Source organism: Typopeltis vanoorti, chromosome 15, assembly GCF_054136105.1.
Source record: "Typopeltis vanoorti isolate ZY-2024b chromosome 15, IOZ_Tvanoo_1.0, whole genome shotgun sequence".
Lineage (NCBI taxonomy): Eukaryota > Metazoa > Arthropoda > Arachnida > Uropygi > Thelyphonidae > Typopeltis > Typopeltis vanoorti.
Window position 1 is genome coordinate 59,374,087 of NC_143563.1, and position 20,915 is coordinate 59,395,001.

A 20,915-nucleotide genomic window follows, 5' to 3' on the forward strand; every position below is an offset into this window, starting at 1 on the left:
AGTGGGAAAAGCTGTAGAAGAAAAAGAAGAGAGACTTATATGAGAACTGAGGTAAATTAAATGGAGATGCATAGCATATTACGGAACCTTGATGTGAATACAGCTATGGAATTAGATGGTATACCAACTTGAGTTTTACATGAAGGTGCTAGGGAATTGTCAGTGCCTTTGACCACATTGTTTAATGTAAGTCTTGGCTCTGGATTAGTCCCAAGTGAGTGGAAAGAGGGAAAAATAGTTCCATTGCTTAAAGGGGGGCTCCAAGATAGATGTAGCAAATTATTGACCAATCAGTATATCAGGTGTTGTCTAGGTACTGGAAAAGTTGGTCAAGAGCAAAATACAGGCATGAATAGACAGAAATGGGATACTGTGGGGAAGGAGGGGGGGGGGACATGGTTTTGTGAAGGTAAGTCATGTCTCAGTAACTTGCTCACGTAACTAAGCTGGATAAAGGTTATGGATTTACAGTGATACTTCTGGACTTGGCAAAACACAACACCACATGGAATTCTAATCAGTAAACTACAGCACATGGGGTTGGTGAAGGTAAATACAAGGGTGGTTGATGAAAAGATATCAGAGAGTAATTTATTCAGGAACAGAGTCCAGAAGAAGGCCTTTGACTAATGGCAGGCCTCAGATCTCAATGTTTGGGCTGATGCCGTTTAACTTGTACATTGCTGATATAGGAAGGGATCTGAGGAGAAGACCTGTTCAGGTGTTTGATGATGATGCAAAGTTGGGTAGAGCAATAGTTAATACAGATGATGCTAAAATTTTGCAAGATGATTTGAATAGATTGGTAGTCTAGGCAAAGGAGAATGGATGTCAGTTTAGTGTGGCAAAGTGTAAGGTTATACATTTAGGAGTGTAAAGATTACCAGCTGTATACCACATTGATGGAACTGTACTCTAGGAAATTGACAAAACCAGAGATTTGGGAGTGTTGCTGGATAGGGAGTTAAGATTTAAATGGCACATAGCAAAAGTAGCTAAAGCAGCCAATCAGATTACTTGGTTACTGAAGAATACTTTGATGAGCAGAAACAAACAGGTTATTATTTCTCTTTATCAAGCCTTGGTAACACCTGCAACTTGACCACTGTCCCTCAGATCTGGTCGTATGGGTTTCTTGGCAATGAAGAAGAGATGGAGAGGATCCAGAGGCAAGTGACTAAGATGGTAGCACATCTGTGGAATGAACCTTATGAGAACAGGTTGAAGATTTGTGGGTAACAGACAAGACAAGTTTACATGACAAGTAATTTTAAGAGACCTCCTTAAAGTATGAGGAGGTCTCCACACTGTGAGACCTCCTCTTTCTTCCTAGGAACGTGAAGTAGCTTGGACTAAAGAACTTCTGTTACTTTTTTTTTTTATTTTTTATTAATGTTCTTCAGGTGTAAAAGATGGCAATGGATTTCTATGAGCTGGGTTTTGGATCACATTTAAGTTTGATTTTTTGAGTAGGAGAAGGAGAAGGAGGAGTGGGGAGAGCATTGGCTAATAAAGTGTCATGGATGCATTTGATTTCACTTGTGTAAGCGGTATTATCTAATTAGATGGTGTTGGTAAGTTTGCTACAGATAGAAAGTATTATTACTATAAAAAGAGCCAAAAGGCTTCATTTTGGCAAGGTAAAATTACATAGGCAAAGTGGATATTAAATCCAACATTATTTCAAAGCCGAATATTTGTAGAAAACATGAAAGTTTTGCAAGTTGACCTGAGAGCTTATGAACATACAGTCCTCAGCATTCCCAATTGCCTTAGGGACTACTTAAAAGACATGAGCACTGCCAAAACATCCATATATTCGCCTTTTATTTGTCCATTTAATAAAGGTTTCACTAGCATGACAGCTGTTTTGAGCTGGTTGGTTCTCTTCAGAGACCTTAAGAGAACAAAAACTCTTGTTCAGTACTAAGGAAATTGAAATGTATTGTCAGAGAAATGTATTTTTCGTAAGTGAACTCTTGGATAGTGCACAAAAGTAATTGCTAAAGAAAGAGCCAAAAGGTTTCATTTTGATAGTGTAAAATTACATAGGCAAAGTGAATATTAAATCCATCATTATTTCAAAGCCGAATGTTTGTAGAAACTATGAAAGTTGACCTGAGAGCTTATGAGAATACAGTCCTTGGCATCCCCAAGTTGCCTGAGCTGGACTACTTAAAAGTTTCTCTGACATTTCAATTTCCTTAGTATTGAACAAGAATTTTTACTTTCTTAAGATTTCTGCCTGGTCTCGGAAGAGAACCAACCAGTTTGAAACAGCTGTCAGGCCAGTGAAACCTTTAGCAAATGGATTAATAAAAGGCGAATGTATATGGATACTGAGAAAGTATACGCGTGGATAGGCTTATGTGTTCATCAGACATTTTTGTAATAGATTTCAATATGAAATCTATTACAAAATCTGAGTATCAAAGAGTGGCAGATATTCAGCTCAAGAAAGAAGTTATCAGCATCCTGCTTACAAATTCATGTGTCTAGCCTCTTTTTGTCCATCTGGACATGGTGAGTATCTTAAAATACGTGAAACTTCAAAAAAAAAAAAAAGTTGCCTATTTTCAATCCATGTAATCAGAATAGAAATGTTATTATCACCAAAGTGGATAAGGAAAATTGTTACCTTTCATTGTTTTGAATAATGTTAAAAAATGCCTGTTTGTACTCAGTTAATATACCATTTAATTCAAGAGACCATACACAAAGAAGGCATTTCTTTATTGTCGTTAAATGTTCTTCTTCTATTGTCAAAGCGATTATCTTCATGCCCGATTCAGGAAGGAAAAGAAAGATGTTTTTCATCAGTCTTGCTTGCTAGGATATATGTAAGCATAATAATAAAATGAGACTTTTAACTTCTTTTAATATGATCTAAGGAATTTGAGAAGTTAGACTGAATGAGTGGAAACATTTAAATTAAATAAACAAAATAAAGGAAGTTTTGATATAGTTAATTGAAATTATAGAACATTTAGCTGAATGCTATGTTCATTATTTGTATTGTGTTTGATGTCATTCCTCAGAAATTAATTAATTGTGAGGGTTAGAGAGTGAGAGATATTTTCTTTGATCTTATATCATGTAAATTCTAGAAAGGCCATATAGTTATCTTCTGTATTTAATAAGAATTTAAAAGTTAGATATATAGGATAGTAAGAAATTAATTTTTACTGATCGAAATTCAGCACAGAATATTACCAATTTCTGGAAGGGAGGGATTCTGTACCTTCTCTGTATGAGGCATTGGCTAACAATCACTTTCAAACTGAAAAATCTTTATAAAAGTTAAAGTCTCTGGGATTCAGACTTACATCTTGTACTATTAACCCCTCCCTCCTCCCCAGAAACTTGGATTTTACATCCTACATATTATCGAGAAGAATGCCCACACACAAAACGCTAGCTCCATACCGTTATTTATCACAGCAGATTCCAACCCAACTTTTTATCCAACAGGCTGTGGTTTTATCATAGTATCCAGCGTGAGACCACTATCCTGCTTATTGAAACAGTTTGAAAAGGTCTTATATTTTTGTCTGGAACAGAACTTAAAAATGTTTTAACTGCAAAAAAATTTTGCATGTGGCTATTTCAAAAAAATACAAAAGAAAAACCAACTATTGTTTATTGTTCAGTTCATGACAAGTGAAAAATCTGCATTGAAAAATTATTTTAATGTACATCGAAATTGTGGTTCATTATATATAGTGATATAATAAATTCTGTTATATTATTTTTATTAAATTTATTAGTTTCACTTATTTAATATTGTTTATGAAACCAAAACTATGTCATAAAAAGGAAAAAATATGCCTGAATATATAAAAAACATTCAGAGATGTTCATAATTTCATATTGCACAAAATCCTGTGCAAGTTAAAGAATTTTTTTGTATCTTACTTGTTTTTTTTTAAACTAAGAACTAGAACAAGTAGGAATTATTTCTGGTTTGGATATTTTGTGGCATATCATGTTATTGTCCTAACCCAACTTTTATTTCCTTTTATATTTTTTGTTTAGTAAGCAACTTATAATTCCCTTCATAAGCATCATTTATTTTATTACAGCATACGTAAACCTGAAGATAATGAACCTCCAGTAAAAAAGATGAAGAAAGGGAAAAAAATGAAAAAATAATAATTATGTACATATTTTATTTTTATGTAAATTAGTTTATTTAAAGATAAAATTTCCTTGACTGTACATAGAAAGCATTTTAATATGTATTAAGATACATATATACTGTACATTTCATATTTTGCATATATATTAATATATCCAAATTCAAAATTGTTAATTATAACTTAATAAATATCATTGCTTTTTTTAATAATTTTTCTACATATTATTTTTTAAAGAAATCTTTATTTCTTAATATGCAGTATTAATCTCTTAATACACTTTGGGTTCAGACTTTTTCCATATACTTACATCTACAGTCTGCTTGGGCTGTGTGGGCAGCATTCTCTTTTCTGTGTCCAGATATCAAAAAAGTCTGAACACAAAGTGTACAGGTCCATCCCTCCACCAAATTCATAACTATGCTAATTGGCATTTGTATCATTATCACATTTCATATATAAGCTGAATTTGCACATAAATTTAGTAGAGTATTTCTAACCAACTACTCCTAAATATTGGAAGCAAGATGAAAATTGGAAAATTTTTTATGTCTCATTACTAAAAGTAAAGGATTTGACATATGAAAGCATAATATATCTTAAAACCATATTTATAATGAGATCTTTCCTAAATACCAAGCTGCTAATATAGAATGTAGAGCTACTTATTAAAATGTTCTTGTAAACAGATGAATTATATAATTTTGGTATAAACAAGCAACTGGCAAAGTAGCTTAAAAATTCTATGTTTGGTCTCTAGAGCAGAGTTTCCACACTATGTAAAAAGTAAATAAAGATACAAAAAATATATAGTGTGAATGTACCATAGGCTTATAAAAACCTTTCATGGGTGGGAGCCACATAAAAAAAAAAAAAATAAATAAAATAAAAAATAAAATAAAAAATAAAAAACGTTTAAGTATTAAGGCATTCAAATGGCTTCATATTTTCATGAAGACCCCCCCCCCCCCCCCCCACACACACACCGCTTTCTCACTGGAAAGGATGGGGGGGGGTCAAAAGAAATGTGAACTCTGGTGTATTTTGTGGTAGAAGAAGCAAGAAGTTAGTAAGCTATTATCTTTAGGGAATATTTCAGCAAAGTGTTATACCAAAAATTATACCTAATATTTGTCCATGAAATAGATAAGCTTAATTTTAGTGGGAATGCATTTTATAGTTCAGAAACTAGAAATGAACATACAAGTCCATGTTAGATAAAACGAAATTTACAAGTACATTTATTGCCATTAATTTAGACCTGTGCCTTCTACAAACCCCTAAACCCATTTCCATGATTTGAACTCCAAAACAATACATAACAAATACACAAATTACACGGTATTTTATTGAATTCACAGATAAATAAACATACAGAATTCTGAATGTTTTTGTTCCTACATCTCAGCAACTAAATTTTAAGTTTAGCCCTAATTCTAATTTCTAAATTTTAATTTTAATTCTAAGTCTAAATGCTTTGTGTGATAATTCTGGATAATCCATTCATACATGCAGCAAAATATTTGCCAGAGAACTTTCCTTGAATGAAATTTTAGTACACTAGCTGTAGAGATTCCAATTAATCCATAAAAACATATTTGTAATATTTGCTCTTCTTTTCAGTAAAATCACTTTGTTTTGAGCATAATGCACCTTCATTCTCTTCAGGCTGTTTAAGTGCCATCCATCATTTTTTTTTCCCCCCGATATCCAAAAATCTATTTGTTCAGAATGTACTGTTATAGAATTAGATTCAAGCAAAGCATACCTTTGGTATAGTTTGCCCACTGATTAGAGATCCTTCAACACTTCTGCACATATCAGAAAAAGGAGAATCCATTCCAATAATAGGGTAATCAGTCCGTATTGTGGGATAAGTTGTTTATTATTACAGGTCGGAAAATTAACTTCTCTTTTATGATTATTGTAGTTAACTATGTTGCTTGTATAACAGTTGGAAAATTTTACCTATAAAGCACGTGATTTCACGTGTTGGCGACCAATTCATACGTTCTTCATTTCTGTCTCCCCTTCAGCATGAATTGACTATTCTTGGCAAGATGCCAAGCAGAGACCTACAAACGGTGGGCGAACTATAGTACTCTTTATTACACACATACTACACTTAAAGACTATTGATATAGTTTTTTTCGATCTTACCAGTTTTTTCTCATAAATTGATCTCATCCTGAAAAGGCAAAAAGCATCTTGAACTCTCTTAAAGTTTCACTAATCACAAAGAAACTGTACTTGCACTGATTCCACAAATCATTAATTTTTAATCTACAATTTCAAATACCTTCACTTTTACAGTGTGTTTTAAAATGATCATTAACATCATCAAATTCCTGATATGTATCCTAGTACTACATGAAAAAGTTATACCATTAATAACTTCCTGTTGACAATTTTCCTCCAAATTAAGGTTCTGTCAAGATTCCAGTATTATCAGATCTTATGTTTCTTTCTTCTAAGGCACTTCTTATTGTATCAGTCCACCTACATTGGTTTCCATAAATTAAGGAACAAAGAGAAAAATCATGATAACTCAAAAACTGTATGATGAATTTTTATGCAATTTGGTGAAAAGCAGCATTTGGTTGACCTCTAGTCTTATGATGACTCACAGCCATATCCAAGAATTCTACTATCACAAAATGTCTTGTTCTCATCCAGAAACAAAATGAAAAAACCACTCCAAAACACTCACTTTTATGTCATAGATAGAGAAACACCTACAAAAATTGTAAATAAATCGTTTCATTTGGTAAAATGTGTACAAGAAGACAATGGTTAAAAACAAAAATCAAAATGCGATTGTGAAAGTGCCTTAATGAGGAATGTAGTTACATCTCATAACAATACAGCACTCACAACGATGTTTCATACTGTTTGTAACAGTGTCTAGAGTTCATTGCTAATAACAATGAGGGACTTAGCAGAGCTTTGCAGGAGCAATAGTTATTATTACTAACTGAACTCTAGATACCATTATAAACAGTATGAAACATCATTGTGATTATGTATTGCTGTGAGGAGTGACTACATTCCTCATTGGGGCACTTTGACAATCTCATTAAGGTCAGGAGACCTGGCTGGCCAGTTCATATGTACAGTAGTTTTTTCTTGAAGATATTGGTCCATTAGCTTTGTTTGATGAGGACAAGCATTATCATCGTGTAGGATAAATGTCTCTTCTGTTTCACCGTCATACAGATGAACATGGAGATTCATAATCTCATCTCTGTAAGTTGCAGTATCCATGGTTCCTCTAAGAAGCTCATACAGGTCAGTGCTTCCACCCAATGATATGCCTCTCCCAACCATTACACTACATCCATCATAAATGTCTCTTTCATGGATATTAGAGGATGATAATGTTATTTCGTCGTTGTTTTCTGTCTATTTTCTAAATCTTATATACCTCATCAATATCTTTTATCTTCTCTACTGTAAAGCCTAACTTAATTCCACCTAAGGATATTTCCTTTTCAGATACTGGCAAAATTTGTATTATGCTGTACCAGCCAGTATCCTATAACAGGAAATAATTCAAGCTCAAGGAAGTATTCCTAGATTCATTGGTATACACTCTAATATATACTTCACATACAGTCGTAGATTTCGGTACTTTGCAGTCGTGACCTATAATCTATTCCTAAATATATATATACCCAATATTCTTCCCACTAAAGTTCTAATTTCATAAGTGGTAATTTGATATCTCGAATTTAGGCATATGCAATAAAACATGTTTATTGGAACTAAAAGACAAGGACAATTAAATTGAATCAAAATACTAAAACTTTTAAGTCTCTTGCTAAGTTAAAATCTCATGCTAAGATAGATAAACAATTCTAATTTAATCAAATTCACTTAGATCAAAATATTAATTATACAAAAACAATCGAAAACAAATGACAATATCACACTAAATCCTCTCATTCATAAATTACATATTATACAACCTGTTGCTTTCTCAATTAAGGATATTCTACTAAACAAAATACACTTATCATTTCAATCACATATAATTAGAGATTCGTTCCTGACGATTTCTTGTCCAACAGAACTAGCTGTTTCAAATACGAAATCTTATCAAAGTTCTCTAAAGGATTGTCCATACTACTTAATCAAAACACAAAATCTTCTATCACTTCCGAGACATAACAAAGGATCACTACGTTACCAAGTTCTTTCCGAAGGTCTATTAACTACCACATGTTATGTCATCCTTCGATTGGCTTTGTGGCTACATTGTCCTTTCTACTGCTGCCGGACACGAACTAGTTTCTGCCACGACTAAGGGCTATCTCCGCTCTTTCCTATGGGACATCCAGCGACTGGCACGATTCTGCATAGGCTGATGATTCACGTATGGCCCCATGTGGAATCTTCTCCAGCATAATCAGGAAAACGGGCCGCTGTCCGACATTGTTGCAACCTAGCTCGTCTTTTCTCCGGCCACCGGTCAAGAATCCTTGAGATGAAAATCCGGAAAAAGGCCTTGCAATATGGTGCACATTGCCTTATATTCTGTGTTCGAGCACCCTCTTTTTTGCGGTATCCTTTTCCACACAACCCTTTATTTTTAATGCCCTTAAGTTGATCCTTTACTCTCCCTTTTGCTGTTAGGTGCTGTCTTCGAGGAAAGTGTGCTTACGTCACTTTCTGCGTAGCTGTAGCCTCTGGTGTTATGATCGATACATGCGGTTCAAACGCGACCTTTGAATTGTTACTCATTACCTGTCTGGCGACTTACGTTATTTTAGATGGCTTAATAGGACACAAATTTAAGCTGATATTTCTTTTACATAGGATCACTAATTTGACATAATTCTCTAATCTAGTCTTCTGCTTGACAGCAAATATTTCTAATACATTATGCATATTAATGCACTTTCTCATATACAACAAACAAGGTCTTTCTTACTTTCTGCTGGTGTGCAGGTATTATCTTAAATTAGTTAAATTTTTTATGTTAGATTCTGAACCAACAACTTTTTAGAAAATCCTCCATTCAGGATCTATCAATGTGTTCCTGGTTCTCCCCAGATCAGAGCATAGGTATGCAGTGTAAATCAGGACTTGTCTGTAAACAGTACTAACCCCCCCCCATTGGTCTTGGGTTCAGTTGATGTAGAGTTTGGCCAATTTCAAATGTTTTCTTTTGTGCTGTGGGGATAAGGGCACACAGACTACCTATTGCCTTCGGGAAGCCTTCTACACTCAGTAGAAGCAGATACTAATGTTCCTGTAGCCAAGGCAGGGTCACATCATAGCTGATTTGAGGTATCACTTCTGTTTCATTGAGCAGATAATTGAAGATATTGGTCAACAACTGCAGTTGCAACCCATGGCCTTCCTTCATTGTATCTCTGGATTGCTGTATGTGAATATTGGAATTGGTTCCATAGTCTGTGAACCAGGGATGAATTCTTCATGCTTGCTACACAAGCTCATTAATTGAGAAAGAAGTAATATTTATTTGTTAAATGCATGCATTTATAAGCATCCATTTAAGCTTTTATTTTTGTTGACAGAAGACGTCTTAAGCTTGCGCAGCAATAATTGAGCTTTGCATTGTGTATTGAAGGCCGATGCTTGCTTGGTTGTCAGAGTTTCCAGGTCCTCGCTGCAGCGCTGTGATTTCATGCGTGTGTATAGCCATTTCCGCTCCCTTCACGTCGTCTCACTCTGTTGCTTAAGCGCAGGCCATACACAGTCAAAGTAGCTCTAGCCAGTGAGCTTCAGCCAGCCTTTACAAGTGTGCATGTTACTTGGGAAAATTAAGTTACAACCAACTTTTTATGACGATGTTATTGACCAGTTCATAAAGAAGAACCGTAGGGTAGAATTTGTATTCAAGTAGCTAAATTGAAAAAGATACAACATTTATTTTACAAATGATATTCTATTTGTATGATTTTAATGTATAGTTTTAAATGGTCAGTAATTCATTATTCTGCTAATCAGACTTTATTCACACCTCTCACTCCCTGAATGATAGCAACAGCAAGCATGAATCTCAAGACCAGCATTTGCCATTGTTGTGAACCATAGAACAATTCACATGCAACTGCCTGGTTATCTCTGATTGACTTTGGCTGACCTCTAGTCACTGACTCACAGCCATATCCAAGAATTTTACTATCACAAAATGTCTTGTTCTCAACCAGAAACAAAATGGAAAACCACTTCAAAACACTCACTTTTATGCCATTTACATATGTCGACTGCACCACTTGGTTATGTATAACTAGATTGAATATCACTTTACATAATGTACCTGCCTTTCGTATGGCTTTTTCTTTTTTTTCCTTAGTCATCTCAATTATGTCTTTATTCCATAATTTATGGAAACCAGTGTAGATATTTGACTTCTTCTGGATCTATTTTTCCTGCCATCTGAGCAAAAACCATGTTTTGTTAACCTCATCTCATCAAATTCCTGCCATGTACCCTCAAGGGGTGTACAGGATATGATAGTACTACATGAAAAAAATTACATCATTATTAATTTCCTATCTACAATTTTCCTCCAAATCAGTCTTTTACTTATCAACACTCCAATATTATCAGCTCTTATATTTCTATCGTCTAAAGCACTTTGTACCGTATCAATCCGCCTATATCTTGGTCTTCCTCTAGGTCGTTTTCCTGCCAACCTGGCAGAGAACACTTGTTTTGCTAATCTTTCCTCGCCCATTCTGTTTAAGTGACCATACCACCTGAGATTAGCTCTGCTAATGCATTCCTGGATGCTGACAATGTCAAGTTCTTTCCTAATATCCTCGTTTTTAATATGATACTGCCATTGATGCCATCTGTTCACACCTATAATCTTTCTCAGGACTCTCATATCTGAAGTCTCTAGTCTTTGGTCAAGTGTTTTACTTCTGACCCAGCTCTCAAATCCATAAGTTAAAACTGGTTTGAACACTGTCTTGTATACAGCTAATTTAGTGTTCTGACTAATTTCTCTCTTATTCCATATGAATTTATTCAATTGACTTCCCACCATACCAGCTTTGCTGATTCTGTTGTCTATTTCTATATTTAATTTACCATCTTCAGTAAAAATCGTACCTAAATAGCTGAAATGTTTTACTTGTTCCACAGGTTCTCCATTCACAACACAGTTGACATTTTCAATGATTCTGCCTATTTTCATTGTCTTTGTCTTTTTATTGCTGACCTTCATACCATATCTATTACAAGAGCTATTCAATTTAGTCAGAGAATCTTGCAGACTTGTAGTGGATTTATTTAGAAGTATAACATCATCCGCATAAAGCAAAGAGCTGACATTAACATCTCCAATTTCGATATCATGTTTAATACCACTTTCCTTCATAATGTGATCCGTATAGATAATGAATAACAGAGGGGATAATGTACATCCTTGTCTCACACCAGATTTAACATTAAACCATCTTCCTGTACTTCCTTCAATTCTAACTGCTGACTTACAACTCAAATAAAGACCAAGTATTGCTTGATATAATGTCCCATTGACACCATATAACTGCAGCGTATTGAATAGCTTGTCTCTTGGCACCTTGTCATATGCCTTTTCCAGATCGACAAAACTTAAATACAGATCTTTGTTATATTCCCATGCTTTCTCGACTATTTGTCGTAAAGTGAAGATCTGATCTTGACAGCCTCTATTTGGCCTGAATCCAGCTTGTTCTTCACCAAGCTTTTCTTCCACAATTCTTCTCAACCGTTTCTCAAGTATACTTGCATAGATCTTGCCAGGAACACTCAATAGGGAAATACCTCTGTAATTCTCACATGCAGTTTTATTTCCCTTTTTATTTATATATGGGTACTATGAGAGCTCTACTCCAATCATCAGGAATTCGTCCCTCAGTCCAGGCTTTCTGAACTATGCAGTGCAGCCACTGTAAGACTCTTATACCACCATACTTCAGCATTTCTGGTCGAATATCATCTACTCCTGCTGCCTTTCCACATTTCAAGCCTTTGATTGCTTTTTCTACTTCAAATATGGATATGTATTCCTGACTGCATGCCTGGTCAGTGTTTTTTAGCACTGTGCTGTCATCACTGCTTGTTTCATTTAGCAATTTTTCAAAGTAATTACTCCATACTTCAAGGATATCTTTTTCTCCCGTTTTCATGTCACCTTTATCATCTCTAATTCCTTTTATTGCACTCTTTCCTCCATTCTTAAGCTTCTTCAACAACCTCCAGAATATTTTGCCACCTTCTTGATATTTATTTTCTATATTCTTGCCAAAGTCCTCCCATGACTTTTGTTTAGCTAGTTTTACACAGTGTTTAGCATTCTTGCATTTGTCTCTATATTCTCTAAGAGCACAAGCTGACTTATTTGACAGGAACTTTTGGTATGCTTTCTTCTTCCTTCACTGCCTCTTTGTTTTGTTAACCTTTACCCACCCATTCTGTTTAAGTGACCATATTACCTGACATTAGCTCCTCTGCTAACACATTCTTGAATGTTAACAATATCTGGTTCTTTTAATACGATACTAATATTGATGCCATCTATCCACTCCTGATCGTTTCAAAACATATCTGTGGTCTCAAGTCTTTGAATAAGTGTTTTGTTTCTTTCCTAACTCTCAGATCCATAAGTTAAAACTGGTTTGAACTGTCTTGTATACAGTTAGTTTTTTATTGTAACTAATTTCTCTGTTATTCCATATAAACTTATTCATTTGCTTTGCTAATACTGTTGTCTGTATTCATATTTGCTATCTTCACTAAAACTCATGCTTTAATAGCTGAAATGTTCTACTTCTATAGGTTCTCCATTCAGAATGCAGTTGATGTTTTCGGTGTTTCTGCCTATATTAATTGTCTTTATCTGTTTATTGCTGATTTTCATGCCAAATTTGTTTACAGCAGTTATTCTGTTTAGTCAGGAAATCCTGCAGACTTGGAGTTTAACATCATCTGCATAAAGAAAAGAGCTGAAATTAATGGCTTCAATTAGGATTAAATGCTACATTTTATTCATAATATGATCCATATATACACTGCATAGAAGAAGTCTACATCCCCATGGGTAAAGTGTATCATGCCATGTAGCAAGTCACGTGTTTGTAGATAGTATAAATTAGAGGAATAGGATGCTCTGAAGTCATTGCAACTGTGTCTGGATTAAATGGTGCGAGAATGGAACTGACTGACTTTGAAAGAGACATTGTGATTAAATGCCATGTTTCTGTCCTGTCTGTTTGGCAAATTGTTGACAAATTGGCCATCCAAGGTCAACAATCAGTGATAGCACTCTGAAATGAAAGCTTGCAGGGAGCCAACTGCAAATGTACCCAAAGTGGATAACTCACCAAATGTGACCGTAGGGTGTTATGAATAATGATATGTAAAAACCACCATTTGTCGGCCAAAACATTTTACGCGAAGTTCTGGGCTTCAACTGGAACATAAATCTGCACAAAATTATCCAGAACTGAGACTCGCAACACGATGGAAGTCCCACATTACCTTAACCAACATGCAGCATCATCCTCAGTGCTGCAAAGAGCTTGTGTAGTGGGATGTGGAAGATAAGAAAGCTGTGTTATGGATTAATGAATCACAGATGGGCAGGTTGTGGGTGTGACAGATGCATGATGAATGTCTCATACCAGAGTGTGTTACCCCAACTATGAAATTCAGAGGTTGCACTGTGATGGTATGGTCCTGTTTACTTCGTTTGGCCTCAGGTCTCTGGTGTCACGAACACTTAACTCTTGAAAGATATCTGAGCATTCTGGACAAACAATCCTTCCTACTTTGTGGCATTTCTACAGAACTGATGATTACCTCTTTCAGCACACAGTGCACCATGTCAGAAGACTGCTGCTGTAACTGCATGGTTTGTAAACATGAATGGCATCACACTTGACTGGCCTACACAGCCCTGTTCTCAATCCTATTGAACACTTGTAGAATAAACAAGCGTTAGGTAGGGTCAAGGGACATCTGCCCAACAACAGCCCAGGACCTCATTACGTGTCTACAAGAATAAAAGCCCAAAATTCCCATTGATCGCTATCATATGCTTGTGGAAACTATGTCCTGCAGTCATTGCAGTGAAAGAATGTCCTACATCTTATTAAGGTAGACACCATGGCTGTTTATTCCTGACACTATGATGTCTGTTGACTTCTTTTCAAGTAGTGCGTGTAAGAAAGGAAAGAGGATATCCCTTCAACCCACAGACTTAATTGTTAGTTTTGACGTTGAATCATTGTTCACTAATGTGCTGCCTCTTGAATGTCTCTTACCAGAGTGTTACCCCAACTATGAAATAAAGAGGTTGCACTGTGATGGTATGGTCCTGTTTTACTTCGTTTGGTCTCAGATCTCTGGTGTCACGAACACTGAACTCTGAGAGGTGTCTGAGCATTCTGGACAAAACAATGGTTCCTACTCTGTGGCATTTCTACAGAATTGATCATTATGCAGGCAATTGTTTGCACATATCTTTACTGCTTGTGTACATTAATCGATATTCAGATTTCTTCTATAAGAACAATCTGTAAACAGATAAGAACACTTAAGCAGAAATCCTTTTCTCATCAATCTTTCTGTTGGGTGTGCTACATTGCAGTGTCTTCAAAATAGGAAGGAGGAAGATGCCAACTATCCTAGCATTTATCCTGGGATGTAGTCTGCACTGCAGGATAATCTCTACCATGGAAATAGAAAAGGACAATAAACTAGCATTCTTAGATATCTTTCTCTTCCACTTCCTTCAGGTGAACTAACTACCTCTCTACTTATTCCATACAGCAGTAATCTGTACACCATCCCAAAAAATTGGAATCATGAAAATTACTGCATCACACTCACAATGTATGTTCTAACCCACAAGAGCCAGTGTTCACATCCTGGCTGGAATTCGAATGACTGCCAGTTCACAAATATCTGGAAAAGCCTTCAGACAATATCTTTATATCTATGTACTGTAAATACTAGCTGTGGTGTTGTGGGCAGTAGATGGCATTGATGTAGGTGATTGGTAGTAGTGGAGACAGTGTTGTATAGTGGGTGTCCTCTCGCGATGAGTCTACGGACTCCTTGGAGGTGTCAGGAATAATAATATATCAATTCCTTCAGCTTGGACACTTGGTTCCTTTTAAACCATCACGTGACTTGTACTTATTTTAAATAAACCATTATCCATTGCTTATGCTCTTTACCTTGTTCATCTTGCAAATGGTGTTAACATTTGTGCCGTGGGTTGCTCCATTATTCAAGTAACAAAAAAGTAAGTTACGTATTGCAACTTTCTGAAAAAATTGGATTCACGTACAGGAAAGACGAAATTTCTTTTTATTTGATAAAGAAGGTTAAGCATATTTGGAAACAAAAAACTTCCAAGGAGTCACGTAATAACTGGCATTAAAATTTATTGGATTAAAAACTTCACTTCCTAGCTGAGCTGATAATATGCATTTGAAGTTGATGTATATATGTATTTTTAATGCTCTTGTGGAAATGGCATTTGCATCCATATCGCTATGCCACTACAGAAAAAAAAAAAGCCACTCTCCATTTGATTTAGTCGCCGACTTGAACTTTTTATAACCATTTATTCAACCAGTTCACGAGTAAGTCCCTGAAATTCGGGTTTTTCATCCTGTGATCTCCAGAAAAATGACTGGGACCACAAGACAATGGCACTTGTCTGCCTTGCTTCACTGGATTCAGTTTATAATTAGTCTTAGACAAGCTATCTCTGATCTGTGGAGATTGAACTATTCCCCTCAGTCTCCAAGATTGGGCTAAAAAGGCTTTGCCTACTCTCTAAAAAAGAATAAAAGTTGTTAGCAGATTGTATTTATTGATGTATTTTTTTTTTTTCGTTTACTCTTTTAAAGCAGCAGATAAATGGCTTGGAGTGAAAAATATATTTCAGAAGGTAAATAGTCAAAAAATCAACAGCTTTTATTTCTCTTATAGGGAATAGTCAAAGCAATAAATAGTAAGTTAATTAAATCAAAAAAGCAAATAATAATAATATACATCGATTTACTAATGAACAGATAAATCTACTAACACATTTTATTCCCCAAAGGGAGCAGATGCTCCCTTTAGGAAATAAAATTAAAAAATTATTTTATTAACATGCAGAAAAATGTGCGACAGTGAATTATGGCAATCTCTCTCTCTCTCCCCAACACTATGTTACAACCTGAAACGAAGACGACGTCGATTTTCGAAACCCTAGTTGAGGGATAAAAACCCTACTTGTGCAAAACGTCTGCTACCATGGGAACCGGCTGAAATAGAAAAAAATTCCTCTATTTCGCGAAAAGAATGGAACTGAAAACGGTGTTTCGATTCGCTTCGACATCCAGAGGTATTTTTCTAGAACTTTTTCAGACATTCAGTTATATCTATATTTCAATTGTTCACAAAAAATCAGCTAACGCCTTTGATTTCCGTATAGAGAGTAGGCCAGGTCGTTTTGTAGCCCTGTTTACATTTTGAGATATTATCTCAAAATGTATGTATGTATATATTATGTTAAAGATACCAAGTAATTTTATAAGCTAGGTTTTTAGTCCTTTTTCCCAAGTAAACAAACAGACAAGTAAGTCAAGTTTGCGGCTGCACGTAGTGCAACACTAGGCAACTCGTTGTAAAGGTGGAGCAAGCTCTGATCACTTTACTTGGAATTTTCCCCTAATGCGAAGTACATTTCCTTGTGGAGATATATGATGCTATGCATTAAGGTAATGGTCACTACTCAGACCGGTTTCGACCTTTATTGAGGTCTCATCAGTGGGAGCCAGACCTAAAAAATGCCAAGGGTGAAGTAATACGGTGCTTATTAATTTTACCTAAACAAGTTGCCATAAGGTGCTTTGACTTCATTAAATAAAAATCTCAGGATGAGAGTAAGATGTAGAAATTTTTTTACCTTGGGTGTATATTATATTATGTTAAAAATACCAAGCAATTTTATAAGCTAGATTTTTAATCCTTTTTTTGCATTAGGGGAAAATTCTAAGGAAAGTGATCAAAGCTTACCCCACCTTTACAATGAGTTGCCTAGTGTTGCACTACGTGCAGCTGCAAACGATTTATTTGTCTGTTTGCTTACTCGGGAAAGGATTAAAAACCTAGCTTAAAAAATTGCTTGGTATATTTGGCTATAGTATAACTTACTGTTATACTATAAATACTGTTACAAAAATGTAACCTTATCCAATTGCAAACTATAAATTACCATCCATAGTGACTATTATATTGCATTTTAGAATACAAAAAACGGAAAGATTTGTATGAAATTCAGTTTAAAATATATATGTAATATGTAAATATGTGTATATAAGTAAATGCTCCGTAAGATGATAAATAAAATGTTATTATAGAAAAATAAATTATTATTGTATTATCAATCAAAATAATAAGCTAACGCCTTTTTGTTCCCGTATAGAGAGTAAGCTAGGCCGTTTTAGTCCTATCTAACTTTTGGAGACTGAGTGGGCAGTTTAATCTCCACTCTAGTCAATCAGAGATAGCTGGTCAAAGGCTATCATTAATTAATCGGTATGCAGTGAAGAAGACGGCTAGCAAGTGCCACCATCTCGTGGTCCCTAACCCTAACACAATATTTTTAATGTCAGAAAATAGTGTGGGTTAGACTGCCGATTTTCTTCAGTTTACGGGACGAAAAATCTTGTAAACTCAAGCGCGGGAAAGCGGAAGGAAAAACCAGCCCGTGCCAGATATCAACTAACTCGGGAAATTGTCGAAAAAAGGCTTAGAACCTTTTTTCTGCGGCTAAGCGTCATAGAGGGCAAACTCCACTTCTACTGAGCCACACAGGCTCTATACTCGATCAATGAATGCAACCCGCATATCCGCGGTTAGCTTGGTTTCTACTGCATCGCAGTCGCAATGCTCCTTCTAGCGGAATTGTGTAGCTCGTAGCTCAGTAGAAGCGGTGTTTGCACTCCTCAATGCTAGATCGTCTAGAGAAGGAGCGTCGCGACTTCGATTCTATTCGCCGACTAGAGAAACTTTTTCAAGCCATTATTCGACAGGTTAGATCTGTAGAACAAACAAGCGGTTTATTCTCCCGAAAAATCGAATTTTTCATTCAGTAAACTTCGAGAATCAACCAAGAGCCCACACTATTTTCAGACATTAAAAATATTGTATTAAGGTTAGATAACCTGAGATAGCTGCACATGTTAGCCGTCTCTTTACTGCGCGCTGCTTAATTAGTGATAGACTTGGTCCAGCTGTCTCTGATTGGCAACCAGTGGAGATGGTACCACTCACCCTGTCTCCAAACGTTAGAGAGGACTAAAACGGCCTCGTCTTCTTCCTATTAGGGAATAAAAGGCGTTAGCTGATTTTGATAATTTATTATTATTCAGAGAGACCTCCAGGTTGTCAGGAACTCGTAATATTCGCACTAGCTGTCACACCTGTTCTTGAATTTATCCATGCCATTTGCACACAATATCATGGCCATCTATTCCAATCACTCATTACTCTATGAGAGAAAAATCGAACCCTAACTTGCTTTTTGACAACATTCGTTCCAACTTCTATGGATGCCCTAGCATCCTTTTTCAAACCTCCCTAAAATGAAAATATCAATCAACCGAAATCCTTTTTGATCCTTTGAGATGTTTGTAAGGCACATTTATATCACTCCTCTTTCTCGTATTTGCTAGTGTCTGCAAATTACCCATCTGCTTTTAAAAACCAGTATTCCACAATTCTGATGTCATTTTAAAACCTTCATTCGCATTCTCTTTTTCTCTCTCTCTCCACTGTATCAGAATCAGCATGGAAATCGTGACACTAGACCTCCACATAATAGTCCCAATGAGATATTATCAATGCCTCTATTTGCCTCTATTCTGCCAAATTTTGCCAGAATAGAGGCAAAATGACTTCCTTATCTTTGCATGTCAGCAATGCCATTATTCTCTGAACTGTATTTATACTTTTTGCTATGTAACCTTCGAATTTCAACTTCCTTTTTACTAAAACCCCAAGATACTCGACCTTTTCATTTTTTTTTCAAGCATAATCTCACTAATATAATAAATAAGACATTGGATACCTAATCTCACCAAAGGACATGATTTTATATTTATTAACAGTGAAATGACAGCCATTTTCCCATACCCACAATTCCAGCCTATTCAAATCATTCTGCAAGTACTGCATATCTACACACTCCTGAATTACCCAACATATCTTTGCATCATCAGCAAATAGCTGTATGTCGCCTGTCAAATCCTTCCCAATGTTACTAACGTACAGATTGAATAACAGTGGACCAAGCACTGATCATTGTGGTACACTACCTTAAATCTTTCAGACTCACATCTCTCGTATACCACTTTTTGATATATGTCAGTCAGCCATCCCCTTAGGCATGTAAATATTTTATAATCAAAATCCATATTCTCCAATTTATTCAATGATCTTCCATGCTGTATTCTATCAAAAGCCTTAGCAAAATCCAAACGTATCATGGTGTATTCAGTGATAATATTACTGTAGAATGTGAGCAAGTTGTTAACATATTCCTTTCCCTTATTAAACCCATACTGTTCATTGCAAAGCAGTGATTCACTGTCAACCCATTTCTAAATGAGAACCCTAACAAATTTTTCCGAAGTCATCACCACTACTTCTGAGATACTGATTTGTCGATAGTTCGACTCATCGTTCTTTGCCCCACACTTGTGCAATGGGAGTACCATATATTCTTTTCACTCCTATAGAATCTACCCTGTTGTAAGACTCAAATAATTTAGCTAGGGCAAGGGAATAGCCAGTTCCCTTGCCCTAGCTAAAGGAAATTGGCTACTTTTTGCCAGTTCCCTTGGCCTAGCGCTCTTTTACCATATGTACTGATATCCATTAGTTCCTGTTGCAAAATTTTTATTCACTTTGTTCAACAACTCTAGTACTACTTCCTCATTCACATGAGTTTCCTCATATGGTGAAGGGGTAGTATGAGTCCAATGTTGCATACACCAAGATGTTAGCTTTTAGCAAAATGGATGCTTAGTTCAACAGTCTTTTCTGCATCAGTCGTCCGCATTCAGTAAAGTTATTCGTTCAAATTCATTCTTTGTTTTATTTTCAGGATAACGACAGAATTCTTTTTTGGTTATCTTTAACTCTAAGAGCCAGTTGGTTTTCATACTTGGTCTTAGGTTTCCTTACACAGTTGTAAATCGGGCCTGCTGCTTGTAATTACGGTAAATAACATCATTCTTAAGCACACGATATTCCTTCCACGTCATCTTTTTCTTACGAATCTCTTGACTAATTATATGATTACACATCCACTTAACTCCTGCTGTATTTGTTCTTCGAACTCTAGGGACATATTATGATATACATCATTTAAGTATTGTTTAAATGCTTTCCATGCACTGTCGATATTCTTCCCATCTAGCAACCAATTCCATTCTAATGAACTCTGCATACACCTCACTTGGTCATAATTCCTGTTTTGTAGTTCAGCATTTAACCTTTCTTAATGAAACATTCATATACTTAGTCATTTCCCAATTGAGTATCCAAGATACTGTCACCAAACGGAAGCAGAATAGTTACGTCTTTAACTGAAATGCCCTCTGACACGATAATCAGATCTAACACTCTTCGACTTCTTGTTCGTTCTGTCCCGTGCTTCTTGAGGAAGTTGTTTCGCAACAGCTCAATAAATTCAGTTTCATTTTTCTCATGCGATTTCATCTTCTTCTTTGAGTGCCATCTCCTATC

The 20,915-nt window shown here is 35.6% G+C and overlaps 1 protein-coding gene across 1 annotated transcript in view; it reads left to right on the forward strand.

Moving 5' to 3' along the window:
• Window positions 1-4,944, forward strand: part of l(1)G0020 (RNA cytidine acetyltransferase l(1)G0020) — a 200,151-nt gene extending 195,207 nt beyond the window's left edge. Inside the window, exon 19 of the mRNA XM_090404566.1 lies at window positions 4,083-4,944. Coding sequence (XP_090260692.1) covers window positions 4,083-4,152 — 70 coding nt within the window. The 3' untranslated portion in view covers window positions 4,153-4,944. The remainder of the gene's footprint in view (window positions 1-4,082) is intronic.
• Window positions 4,945-20,915: the final 15,971 nt, after the last annotated feature.